Genomic DNA, 14,832 nt, shown 5'->3' on the forward strand with positions numbered 1-14,832 from the left:
CTTGATGTATGTATTTATGTATTTGTTTGTTTGTTTATTTATCCTTATAAACGTTTGGCAAGCAATGAAAATACTTATTACATAAACCATTTACTGGATTATATAATCAATAATTTCAACAACCCCCTTTGTAATAAAATGTACTGGCTCGATGTAATTCATTAGGTTATGTAATTATATTTCTTAAAAATAGTTTCAGCATAATAAACTTAGATTAACAGGGTGTAACGTAAAAATGTGGTAGCAGCACCACAATATGACATGAAAAAATGACACATGTTGATATGCTGTCGAATTCTGGTAACTGTACCGGAATGTGATCTTTAGCTAAAGGTTATTTTTGGTAAAGTTAAACCAATCAAATAACCCTGAGACCATATTAGTGGTTGTAGAGTGTGATTAAGCATAGCTAAAATGATGTAATCCAATTAAATTATTTTCAAACTAATACTATGACAAATATTATATGGCCATAATAAATAGTTTAGGAACTCAAGTCCTGGCAGATATTGTACTTGATAATGTCCTTTTTACAAGTGCAGTACAACCCCCCCAAAGAAACAAAGATAATAAGAAGTGCCTGTTTGGTGTCAAAAATGAATTCTCTCTCTCTCTCTCTCTCTCTCTCTCTCTCTCTCTCTCTCTCTCTCTCTCTCTCTCTCTCTCTACCTAACATGCAGAAATTATAAATGTATATAAGGTTACTAAGACAGTTTCTAAAAAAACTCCACTATGCTTTAATGTCAAATCTTTGCATTCAACTAATTGATAGATTTTAAACATTTAAACATTTTTTAACTGTCTCTCTAATACAGTTTACTGTTCATTAACAGCAGTAGTCTATATCTGATATCAAATTAATCAGTTACATGTGAAGTACAAAGTTACTTTACAAAACATGTACCTTGACACCCAATGACTCCAGTTTTACTCACAGTTGCACACTGCACAAGGTAACATATTTTCATTGCTACCAAATATTGTCATGACACTGGTGGTAAGGCTATTACGCACTGTTCATACGAGTAAACTAGTGGTAGAAAACAGGAGTCTCAAGTTCAGTTTACATTAAGCCTCTAGCCTTTCCCTTAAAATACAATGTTTGCTGTGGGAAAACAAACAGCAAGAAATGTGGTATAAAGAACAGGTCCCCATGCGATGTGGCATCTGCAGTACGATACCTGATTGCACACATGGTTTGCTTTTTTAAACCCCTGTAAAGCAGCTATATCGCCATTAAAGACAAATTAGCATCAGAGGAGAGAGCTGTACAGTTGACACAGCCTCTGTACTGTAGAGTGTTTATCTAATGCAGTCCTTTTTTGCCATATTAGTTTAATTTAGTTTTAAGCCAATTTACTTATTACAGCAATTAGATCTCAAAACTGCTAATAATGGCTGTTCAAGGAATTCTCTAAAGTGATGTTTACAATATCTTGGTCCTGGCACTTTCCATTATACATTCTTGCTGCAGTTATTGTATTCAGTCACATGGTGCCACGGTGTGCTAAGTCGCAATCAAAGAAAGCTCAGCTAGAACATTTTGTCCCGTGTCTGCTTTGCAAAAATCCAATTATAGTGAATTTAAATTCAAATAAAAACCTCATGATGTGAAACGGTCTATAACGTGCATGCTTTAGTCTGCCTTTTGCTTTCTCTGTAATGTATGATTCGGCCTGAATGTGGTTTCCTTCCAGTCAGTGGTGCGTGTCATTTGTTTCCAACAGCAGCGATCCATTTATCACACTGAAACAAAAATGGCTGTCTAGCACCTTCAATAGATGACAATTCAGACTTAAAAGGCATTTCATCTTCCACACTGCAGGGGCGCGTTGCCTAACCTTTAGCAAAGATGGTAGACAATATATACTGTGGTGCAGCCATAACTCTGCCTTTGTGCATAATGCAGTTCTCTTCCTGTGATCTGTGCAATAGGACCTCACATGAGCCACATACCTGTGTTCTGTACTGCCTACAGGAATCTATGTGTGGTCAAGCGGGGGCCTATTCTTTTCTACCCAGGTAACACACGTGAATGGGGAGACAGAACCAAAAACTTCTATCAAATATACGTGTTGTGTCAAACACGATGATCAACAGCAGTGGTTTGGTTTTTCCTCTTAGGCAATGGTTCCCTATGTTAGTCATGTGCCTCTAACAGTTGCAGTTTTCAGTTCAGATAAATCTTAATATATTTTTTTTTTTTTTCCAGTACATTTGAGTTTAAATAACTTGAGCGGGCTGTTAGTAGTATTCAATGAATGAAGTTAAAAAAACAAAGTTTGAGGGCTTAGCTGACTTCATATACTGAGAAATGTCACCAGTCCGCTGCAAAAAAAAAATGATATATATATATATATATATATATATATATATATATATATATATATATATATATATATATATAAATACATAAATACATATATTTGTTTTAATACAGAGCTACAAAAATAATCTATTATTAGGACCCATAATGTACAAACTGTGCAACCATAAGCCTCTAACCTGGGATACTGTTCAAAGAAAGCTATCGAGTTTGATAACTTCACAGATACAAGCTTGTATTATTTGGCTGCCCAGGGAAGGAGCTCAGAGCACTCTTCAGTCGTTCAGGAGTACATCACTGTGTGGTGGTGTCTATCTTTGAAAGGAAGAATACAGATCTGCAATTTTCAAGTCGAGTAGCAGTAATGTTAATCTAACATTCTTGTTCATTCGTTGCCAGGATATTGTTTACAGTGCTTCTCCTGTTCTTACTTCTCCACTGGAAACACACTTTACAAGACACCTCGCAGCAGGAATAAAGCCGAGCAACCTTCTTCTTTTGAGACAGTTTAAAACTCCCTGCAGATTTTAAAACAACACAGGAAAAAAGAAACGTGCTGCCCCTTGGGTTACAACATAAGATGTGCAAATCAACAGTTTCAAAAGCGTGCACATTATTCTTATTATTCATAGATTTACACAAATGATGCAATGGCTAATAGTAAAACATAATGCTACATTAAAAAAAAAAAAAAAATAAAATAATAATAATTTCCTCTTACAGCAGCAGTTTTATTGGATAACCACTTTTAATATCCCACACACTAGATTTCACACTGAAAAAGTCACTATGGTACTTTGGTATATTTTGACAGTTTTAGGTAAGAATGGGTTTTAAAATGAAATGGGCCCTTCTTACTGTTTTAATCTTTGTGAGAAGTCTGTAAGTCTGGGAATGCACAGCGGACCTCAGTTACACAGAGTATTTGTTCATGTACTATCCTCTTAACATTTAATCTCTGTGGGAGACTAACCAAGTCAGTTAACAACTGTTGCAGTGGCTCATGGATGTGGCACACTATTGATTATTGACATGGAAATCTCTAACAACAATACCAAACCAAGACTGCTGCTTTTACCCAATCACACAGCGCCCTGCTTTAGAATACTACCCATTACTACAGTACATCTTTGTCTTGGATCTTTCTTAGAACAATTTAATAAATGTAGCATCAAATACATCAAGTTACTACACAAATTAACCTTTTAAAGCAAGCCTGTTAGAGTCTCTTATACAAAATTTAACGGATTTCTGTAAAAAATGTCTGAAGCCTTCTTTTGATTTACTTTAAAGGAAGCATTACAACCCACATTCCCCGCTCTTTAATATGTCTCTTCTCAATGATATTCAAATTCACTCATATTATTTTCTAATTCTGTCAGTCAGAGAGTTGCTTTGTGAGTATCAAAACTAATGTAACATATTTTCCATTTAAACAGAACACTGTCTACCAAAGCACATCCTCACCACTGCCACGTTTTGCCCACAGTCACTGTGTGATCTGATTAAATATTACATTTCCTTACTTGAAAAAAAGTTCTATCCGATATTGTGACATGGATACAGCACACCTGTTAGGGCCCCAGGTCTTGCTTTCAGTTCCTTCCTGTCTTTTCCCATGGGTCCTTCTTATTATGCATAAAAACCTGTACTGTACAATGGCACTTCATGTATTGAAAGATAGTACAATGAATGCTGTCATATTTCCACTTACAAACCCCAAGAACAAATTTGGATGTTGGAGAATATTTAACGTGTATTGTAATTTTTTTTTTAAATTCAAATACAAATGCAGAGTTATAAAAAGTGCATGGTATTATATAAATGATAAAGCACTTGCAACATCTGCTTCAGTCAAACCCACATTACCCACTTGCTCATATAATCTAGTCTGAGCCAAGAATCCAGGTGACATCAGTGATAAATCCAAATAAATAATGATCATCTTTTAGTAATATTATTGTTTATTGACTCCCACCTATCACTGTGCAAAGGGGACTTCTGTTTCTTATTATAAGGAGATCATTCATCACCCAACACTTCATATTAACAACGATTACAGCCTCACTGCAGATTATAAAACGCTCTTACAGAAGACTACTGGCAGGGAGCCTGCACTCAGATGGCACTCTAAGGCTGTCTGAGATGGGGATAGCTCCCTAAGGCAACAAGGTGAAAGGGGAATTTTGATTTTTTTCAGAGTATTGAGAATTACACTTAATTCATTATTCATGGATAGTCCCTTAATTTTTTTGGTCCACTGTATTTCACTGCTGCAAGACACCCTATAGACAGGACTTTTAAAATACACTCAAAGGGTTTTTTTGGACAAAGGTCCAAGCACAGAACAATGAGGTTATATAGGCCACTATAAACCTTATTACATGACTAGGCAGACCCTTAAAGTTAAAGAAAATATCATTTCCATGGTCACAAGATCTCTCTCTCTCTCTCTCATTGCAACAATACAAGTGATAAGAGCAGAAGCTTCATACATACATAAAAGTCTGGTTTTATGGTGCAGGATACAGGCATTGGAAAGAATGGGTTAGCCTTAACGCACAGGACTTTGTTTGCAGTGCATTCCTGTCCACACGACAGCAGAGCATTCTAAATGCACAGCCAAATATCACTTGGTAACAAGGTAAATAAACAGGGACAAATCCTTTAAAAACACACGGTCTCCAGACAGTCAACAGGCCATTGCCGCTATAGTGTTGCATTCCTTTTCCGTATTTGTAAACTTTAAGACTACTTGAACAACACAGTTCTTTAATGAATGTGGATGAGAATTTTCTCATGGTGTCCAGATTTACATTGCTTCTTTATTTTCTACTATTATACAGTTTTTAAACTTCTCAGCCAGAGAGAGTACCTATTTATTATATGCCATTCATATTTACCCTTGTATAAACACAATCTGGATTCTGAATTTAAACCAATCCATCTAGCAACCTGTGCTTTTATATAAACCAATACTGTGTAAGGGTTGTATAGGATTTAGGGTTTAAGCAAAAACTTTAACACATACAGGAAAAAGAGGAAATCAGAAAAAGTTGGTAAATGCTGTTCAACTCCAGGGCAAACATGATAGCATGAAAGAAATTGATATTACCTAGAACATGAATATCAGGTCACAGATTGCCTGTCTGCAAACTGTGCACATCAATCCCTTCTCTACGATGAGATAAAACAAATATATGAGCTTTATATAACAAGTAATAATGGCTTCCTTCAAGAGAGTTTACTAATCATGCAATATGGTGAGCCACTGTCACTTCAGGGCTAGTGCTTACAGTACGTTAAACTAGAAATACTCTTCAAAAAACAGTGACAACAGCCACTTCCCATGAACTAATCTCAAGTCATTTATTCTTGCATGTAATTTCTCTATAGTTTGCACAATCAACAGTACGAGGTAAGAGTGAACCTGGCTGCTATTGTGTTCTTTTGCAATCCATGCGTTGCCTTGTATGCTTAACAGAACGTGTTAAGACTTGCAGGCTGTTTATTTAGAGAAAGCGGAATATAATATAACTGTAAGCACACAGCTGAACTTATCTGATTTAATATAGTGCAGGCAACTGGTAGTCATGGTTATATTAATTACTTATAATTAGTTATATTTTAGTTCTATACTAAAACGACTGCTGTTGCAGGCCATGGTTATATTAAAAAAGAGTTATATATTAAAATGACTGCTGTTATGGGACAATATTCAAAATTAAATAAATAAAAAATTACATACTGTTGGGGCACCAGGGTCCTGGGTTCGATTCCTGTCTGTGTGGAGTTTGCATGTTCTCCCTGTGTTCATGTGGGTTTTCTCCATGTACTCCGGTTTCCTCCCACAGTCCAAAGACAGGTTGATTGGTCACTCTAAATTGCCCTCTGTGTGAGTGTGTGTGTGCTACCCTGTGACGGACTGGAGTCCCGTCCAGGGTGTACTCCTGCCTTGCATCGGGTCTACCGGGTTAGGCTCCGGCTCACTGCAACCCTGTTACTGTGTAAAGGGTTAAGCGGTTAATGATAATGGATGGATGGATTTCATACGGTTGAAAATGGGACCTGGATGAGCCACAGCTGGATTTTGTTGCCACATCTTACAGAACTGGGGAGTAACCCTGGATTGTATGAAATATCTATTTGTGGCTATCACAAGATTACCCCTAGAAGTAGTGGGTTGTTTAAATGAAGGATGATTCCCCTGTGCTTTAAATCAAAAAATGTACTGTCTGAATGCACAATAACTGCTAACTCACTCACTAACTCAAAAACGTGCATATACTGACTCCCATTTGGGCAGTCAATAGTGCAATTTCTGTAGTTCAATTTCCATTAGTTTTTAAGATACCACCAGACATTGCAGGATGCTGATTCTGCCTCCATGGCTCACAGCCATCGTTAAATATTAAACAGGAGTTACTAACAAGTCTGTTATCAGTGGTTAAAAGACTAAAAAGAAAATGTAAGAAATAATAATAATAATAATAATAATAATAATAATAATAATAATAATAATAATAATAATAATAATAATAAACAGGCCATCCTTGATAGCCACTTATTTGTGGTGTTCAGCCAAAAAAAAAACAGTTTACAATCCTTGGAAACAAATAAGTTATACATATCTTTAATAAAACATTCCATTACAGTTTGCAGTACATATCTTTAATAAAACATTCCATTACAGTTTGCAAAATAAAAGTATGTATATATATATATATATATATATATATATATATATATATATATATATATATATATATATATATATATATATATATGTGTATGTTTTTCACCCCTTACAAACCAAGGGAAGATAGTTAATTATAATACCATGTTTTAACCACAGCATACCAGCAAAGTGTTATTATTTTTACTGAGGTAACAAAATGGTTTAATTAAGCTGTCAACTCTACTGATTGTATTGTATGAGGGCAGGACCCATAGCTTTAGCGGGAGACATTATTATTAGTATTACCAAATCTCCGCTAGAGGGCCCTCTGCTCATTTAATAGCATAAGTAACCAGTGATTTACAAGTAGCCATGAACAACAGATATCAAACCTTGTCAATTATTTACAGTTCTTTTTGCCATATACTGTACTGCATTATCTATTACACATAAAAAATACAACATACAGCAAAATATCTCAGTAAGGGTTTGTTGTTAACAACTGCATTGCAGAATCTCAGGTTATATACTATCCCCTGATGCAATATGCCAAGAGGTCTGTTTTATATGGATTTCATCTACTACCAACACAAGAAAGGAATCTTATCTAAGAGTAATTATTAGGATCACTAAGCTGTATACATACTTAACATTTGTTTTGTTCATGGAAGTGAAAACACCAAAGTCAACCCTGTGTATCAAAATAATTTATTTGATAAGCAGTGATTAGTCATCAAAAGAGCTTTCAGTGCATAGTTTAACAAACAGAGATCAGGCAAAAAAAAGTTTACAAACCAATAACTTAAAAATGTAACACATCTCAGAATTAATTTAGGGTTAACATGTGTGCTTAAATACAGAAATCATAAACATGATTAATACACTTCCAAACCTACAGGTTCTGAAGCAACTACATGTGTTTCCTTTTAAGAGTAAACACAATGTATTTCCATTAATATATAAACCATGGCTCTGATATGGGTAATCATGTAAATTTGATCATACAGGTGGCACTGATATATTACAACACAATGAAACTGAATCAACAGATTGAAAATACTGTATATGTTAATATTAGGATTCCTATAACACAGTGCCCAGTATAGAGGTAAAACTCTTCCTTTTTCTGTACATAGTTACACATGATAATTTATATACAACATTATTTACAGTAAAATGCATCCGCTACACTTTAAATTTAGCAGAAATCTGAACAATAAAATCGATTCCCTTATTTTGAAGTGATAGGATAAAATCATTAAGTGCAACAAAGGCACCATAGTTTAGATACTGCTTTTTAAGAAAAAAACAATTTTACCCATAAAAAACATAAAAGGTTGTAAAACACAGACAGCCACTGCTTTTCAATTTCCCTTTTTCTAACAAGAATGAATAAACTAGTTAATTGTCATATACAGTTCATGTTATATCCATGCTGATGGCAAAGTAAAACAAAATACATTGGAAGACTTTACAGAAATTATAATTCACAAACATAGCTACCTGAAGTGGGTCGATTGTTGCCCTGATTGTCGGTTAACAGGTTTATTGAAACTAGATGCCATGTGATATAGACAACTGAGGTAAATTAGACACAGTACGTAAATGCATTGTTTAAAAAATGTTGTTTTTCAATTAATCCTACTTTGAGTATAAAACAAGTTATCAATTGCATTTTCAAAAATCTTTTTGTAACAATCATGGCTTAAAGTTTACAAAGGCTTGGAAAGGTTGCTAATATTGTTAACCTTGCCTTCAGGAATTAGAAATATGAATACACAAAACTGTGTCTTGAAATAATGCACAAGTAAATGCTTGCAGTGTATTTCTGGGGATTCCCTTTTTCTATAAAACAAAACAAACAAAAAAAACAGATATATTTCAATATAAAAACACCAGGATGACAGCATTGTTACAGGTACATAGTTTAGCATTCACATTGCGAAGCGGATTTTTCAGCTTCAGTAAAATTCTGACTGATGTTAGAGCTATCTTCTAAGACTTATCACTCAAGGGCTTTTGCAGCAAAGGCATACTTTAATTCGTTGTTATAAAACTTTGTCAGTCCACCTCTGCTTTGATAGTCCTACCATCCATGCTAACATTACAATACTTATGACATGGGTTAATAAAGAAATATGAACTTGATTTTTCTTTAACAAAAACTAAACGTGCTAATAAATACAAATGTACTACTGTTAACAATAATAAGAGAAGAATATGCAGTAGTTACCGTTGAACCTTAAAAATAAAACAATCTAAAAAATATCAAACATGAAAATGTTTAATAGCACCACAAGACAGAGGCTGCCCCGTCGACAAGACCTCCGACAGGCTCAATCAAAAGCTGTCAGGGGGAAGACCAGATTACTCAACTACTTAATTTTGCACTTGTTTTTCTATCAACATGCCTGCTCCTTTCCTAATCTTAAGTATCAGAGTGCATAAGTAACTTTTTCTTCTTACTTCTACTTTATCAAGTTACCCATGACATCTCTCCTACAGCCAAAGGGTAATTGATGAGAAAAGCTTCTTAATTAAATCCATTGGCTGTTCCTCTTTTCATGCCCAGACAGACGACTGGCTCTGATCTCCCTGCAGTGTCAACTTTTCATCTTCCAAGGCATTGCGTCACACCTCTCTCTCTGCTGTCCAGGCTCCAAGCACTTTAGCCTTCATGAGTTTCGTTCATCTCTTTCAGTCTCATGGTCATCTTTCTTTTTTAATGGTCTACAACTCTTTTTGTTTTAAGTTTCGATGCCTTGGAGGTCAATGTGGTTGTCAGGGCTCTCCACAATGAAGCACAAGGTACGTGTTTTTCCGCCATCTTTCTTCTGTCCTTTATTGTAGTTTATAAGTTATGTCATCATCACAGACCAATCAAAGTGCTGTATTTACATCACAGGAATACAAGGCCAGTATTTAGAGCTCTTCACACAACCAGCTCTCTGAGTTAAAACTAGAAGAAAGGTCTTCCAAAAGAAATGTAGAGAAAAGTTCAGTATATAAATACAAAACTGTAATCTGTAGTTCAAATGGGTTTTAGTGTCTTACGCTGATAGGCTGCTGTCCTGTAAACACAAGTCAATGCTTGCTTGATGGCACATCCTGGTGGAACTCCAGCATGTTTATTTAGTATTAAGAGGTAATGCAATCCCATGTGTTTTACTGCAGTGGACACATGCTATTGTACTGAGTGTGCCTGACAAACACATTCTTGTGTTAATAAACTTTTTTTTTTTTTAAAAGCTGCGTAATTTCACCTCTTAAAGAAAAAAAGAACTTACAATTCCTATATCCTGATTCACTTAACAGTTAAAACAAAACAGCAGTGCAATTACTGGTAAAATCATTACACTGCAATGTAAACAAAAAGAAAAAAAAAAACACAAACATATACTTAATACAAACTTATCACTTAAAATAAAAATGTATATAATAAATAAAAATTTATAATATATATATATATATATATAATATATATATATATATATATATATATATATACATACACACACACACACACACACACACACACACACACACAATATTTACATTCTATACATACTGTAATATTTACACATTGCAGGCACCAGAGGTAATATATTTTTATCTTCATTTTGCCTCAGCACCTCCCGAAGATCAGAACTTAAAAAGCTCCTGAAAGAAAGTGTGAAAAATGTATTAGAATTATAATACCAAAACATTAATATTCCTCACTTTATAAATTAGTCTTCAATTGGATTAAGTTGCACAGACAATGAGTATTTAGTTCTGGAAAAAATAATTTGAAACCAAAAGCAGAGAAACTATTCTTGTAACAAACATGTTTCAAATGTAGTGTAACTAAAGTAAAATGATCCTGAGCTTTACTTAATACATTCAAAGTTTCATAGAGGACAATCTTCAGAAAAAAAGAAAAGCTAACCTTTTGCTGCAACACGGAAGCCTGTTCCAGAAAAGGGAGTGCATTTCCCACAGTATCCTCCACACTTCCCTGTCACTCTGCTGCCATCCTGTGGAGACAAAAGGAGTCACATCCTAAATGGTAAATTGAATTAATCTAACGCTACACAACGGTGTCAAATATCCACAGATTTCACACAGGTTTAGTCACAGTAGGGGCTATGACATTACAAACTGTATTTAAAAACTATTAAATACATCCTGTGCAAGACCTGTTATAATTTCAACATGTTTTACCGGTGTTGCCTTTGATGTCAAACACACTTATATCCTTGTTGCATATTACATGCTAAGCCTGCTGATTGGGCCTCTACCATGCAAGTAATTTAGATTAGCCATCCTAAATTATTCTATGGGTTCATTATAAAATGACATTTCACAGTCACACGCTTGTCAAAACATCATTAATATGTTCCACAGTGGTGGAAGATAGACCAAAGTAAAGAGAATGTTCAGGGACATGGTGGAGCGTGGCATCAAAGCTGCTAAAAAAGAATGCATGGCTATGTATAGAATATGCAGTCAATAGCTGCACAGTCTATATGACCAGCTAACCATGCTCATCTAGAAAAGAAGGCTATATATCCAAAATGCACTTCTAACCTCTTTTCAGATTTTCAGAGTGGAATAAACCTAACCAAGCTTCTTTATCTTTTAAAGAAAGAAGGGGTCCTGGGGAGCTACAGGGGGTTCTGGTTTTCCTTTCAACCGAGCTCTCAGTTCCTTAATTGAAACAATTATTGGCTTAATTAGTCAAGAATAACATGAATTCCAGATCTGTAGCCACTGAAAACGTAAAGACACCTATAAAACCTGCATTACTGGGGCTCTCTGGGACCAGAGCCGGAGACCCCTGTTGCAAATGCTCAAACAGAAACTGCAGCGTTGTAGGCTTGGGTTACCTTGTCCAGGGATATCAGTAAAGTTTATCCCTATAGGGCTAGATTAAGATAAGCCGATTGGGTAGGCCAAGGTTACTTGACAGTTATACGTAAATAGCAGGTGCAGTTCAGCCCACAGTGCTTGTTATCCATAGATACAGAGATGTCAGGAACAGGTTTGAAGTGCCCAGCGAGCAATTTATACACTGCCCTGCTTAAAATGTCCAATTACTGGATCTCCATTTAAATGAGGCCCTTTGGGATAAACCTGACCAGGTTGTCTGTAAGCATGAAAAAGCTTTTTTTTTTTTTTTTTTTTTTTTTTTAATGAGGAGTACACACACACACACACACACACACACACACACACACACACACACACACACACACACACACACACACACACACACACACTCACATCTCTCTCTCTCTCTCTCTCTCTCTCTCTCTCTCTCTCTCTCTCTCTCTCTCTATATATATATATATATATATATATATATATATATATAAAAAACACGGAAATCTCACCTTCCCAGTAACAACACAAGTGGAAAATACAATTAAAATGCTGCTGAGTTTCATCTCACACTATTTGTCAATATACAAAAAATGTTAACATAATTTAAATTCTCTGAAGAAATAACACAGCACAGCGTGAATATAAATCAGATTTTTCTTTTCAGAAATTAACCAAATGACCTAATACTTCTGACTAATTAAAATCTCTTACAGTTCCAACTCAAAGCAACTGCAGTGAACGTGAAAGCTGACCTCCTCTCAGCTAAAGGGAGCAGGGATCTCAAATTACACTGAGAAGCTGTTCCACCCACCTAGTAACTACTCGCTGTCTAAAATGTCCATGACACAATGAGGACACAATGTTTATGTCACATTTACAATATGTTCAGTAAGGCTCCACTGCAGTTCCTGTCAGTTTGGTTGTATGCAGGGTGGTAATTATAGTCAGGCTGTGGAGAAGTTCGTGAAAATACATTTACATGGAGGTGACTTTAAACAACACAGCTAGCTGCTGTTAATACACTTTTTTTTGGTGGTTACTCATTGAAGACACCAGGATAGATCTGCAAAAATGCATCACCTCGTATTTAAGAAGAGTTTGCTTCTTTTTTAAAATTTTTTACAACAAATCAAAACTTTTAGTTTGAGACAATAAGATATATTGTAAATGTAATGATCTCATCATAAGCACTCATCAAAAGCTTTTACAAAATACAGATGATTTAGCCTTCAGGTCTTTCTTACTTCTACCCACTGTCTCTGAGTGTTTGTTTTTTTCTTTTCTCCTGCCAAAAGAAGCATTTTAGCTGATTCGCATGAGAAAGACATCCAGTTAGCTATTTTCTTTCAATGCTCATTATGCCAAGTTTCCTCAAAGCAGAACTTTAAGGAATCAGAAGATCTCAAGGGAAAGTTGGAGGAAATGAGCAGACTTGGTTCTCTGCCCAGAGGCTACACTAAAACTTGCCTGCTGCTATTTGTTGAGTTTCTGACCTGGTCAGTTGAACCCTGTTGAAATAGTTGCTTGACAAAGTATGTTAAGTATCTCAGAAAAGTGCCAGTCTGGTGGCAACTAAACGAACTCGCCTATTTCTAAACAGTGCCCTTTATTTTCAGTTATTTCAAATCAGATGTTAAAATAAATGAATTATTTGAAAGATTAGTGGACATCTGCCAAAAACATTTTGAATCAAGGTTTCCACTTGCACAATATGCTTTAGTTCAGTGCACAGACCTGGCTGTCTTTCCACCTAATTGGATAGCTAGGAGCTCTGAGGGATTAATGTTTAAATACTTTGTGGGCTTTTGCTTCCTAAAACTTTATCAGTATGCAGCCTGGATCAAATGAGCTCTGCATTATTCACATTTGGTGGCTGGTATAGGTGAAATGTGGAGTGGGTTTCAGCAGCTTTCTTTAATCCCTAAATCAGAATCTATTAAACATCATAGGTCTGTGAACTGTGAGTGGAAGCAGGCAATTATGTCAATTACAATGAAGACTTTGTAAATTTAAACAAAAAAAAAAAAAAAAATTCAGCAAACAAGCATACTTTTTCACAGCTGAAACCTAAACTAAGCCTTCCTGCATTTGTTATGCTGGAGAACACATTTTGCACTAACAATGGCTTTTTTAATTAATTTTTTTCGCAGAATTAGACACCCCTTTAGAGTCAGGTTTTCTTTCTTACTTAGGTAATTCAGTAACTCTCGTTGGTTATTTTTGTTGCGTGGTTTAATTCAACTGAAACCTTAGCAACAGTTACTGTGACATCGATAAATGATCCTTCAGACAGAGAAGCTGTTACACATAACCTGACCCATGAGTGAAGGCACGCAGTAAGGCTGAGCCTGAGGCATGTCCCTTTCTAAGCAGTCAGAGGTGGGTAGAACAATGTTTAAAAAACGTATTTATTAGATAAAACTACATTCCAAAATTGGCGTTTCCTTATGCTAGTCAAATATGCATAGGTAATGCAAAGACAAATTTATATAATAACTTCAACAAAGGAATATGCCAACTAAATTCAAATTCCTTGTTCCTTGCACTATTTTCCACCTCTTCCTTCACATATCATAACTCACACACATCCTATAGGGTTTGGTGTTGTTTTTATTTTCACTTTTGCTCGCGTGAAGCCACAAGACGGCACATTCAAGACTCTGTACTTCCTTTCCACAGTCACTTTCTGCTATAAGTTTATAAGGTCCTAGTTTACTATGTGCAGCACTGAAACGAGTATAAACTCAGGTGTGGTCTTTATAGTACCTGTAATACTATACTCTGATGATGCATTTATCCAAGCTGAAAACAAAAGACTGTGAGTTATGGTATAATGAGAGTTATTTTTTATGTTGACTAATACAGCTGTAAAAACAATCAAGATAGAGCTGCCAAGCTTCTAGGTGTAAAAAGAGACACTTCCTTCTCCGGGACATTACTCTCGGATCTCCTGAGCCTTGAA

General features: G+C 35.4%; 1 protein-coding gene across 1 annotated transcript in view; it reads right to left on the minus strand.

The window, feature by feature from the left end:
- Positions 1–7,700: 7,700 nt before the first annotated feature.
- Positions 7,701–14,832, minus strand: part of LOC121298346 (A disintegrin and metalloproteinase with thrombospondin motifs 9-like) — a 49,220-nt gene continuing 42,088 nt past the window's right edge. Inside the window, exons 39-41 of the mRNA XM_041225439.1 lie at positions 10,933–11,020; positions 10,573–10,664; positions 7,701–9,976 (exon numbers count right to left, since the gene is read on the minus strand). Coding sequence (XP_041081373.1) covers positions 10,654–10,664; positions 10,933–11,020 — 99 coding nt within the window. The 3' untranslated portion in view covers positions 7,701–9,976; positions 10,573–10,653. The remainder of the gene's footprint in view (positions 9,977–10,572; positions 10,665–10,932; positions 11,021–14,832) is intronic.

This window comes from Polyodon spathula, chromosome 23, assembly GCF_017654505.1.
Source record: "Polyodon spathula isolate WHYD16114869_AA chromosome 23, ASM1765450v1, whole genome shotgun sequence".
Classification (NCBI taxonomy): Eukaryota; Metazoa; Chordata; class Actinopteri; order Acipenseriformes; family Polyodontidae; genus Polyodon; species Polyodon spathula.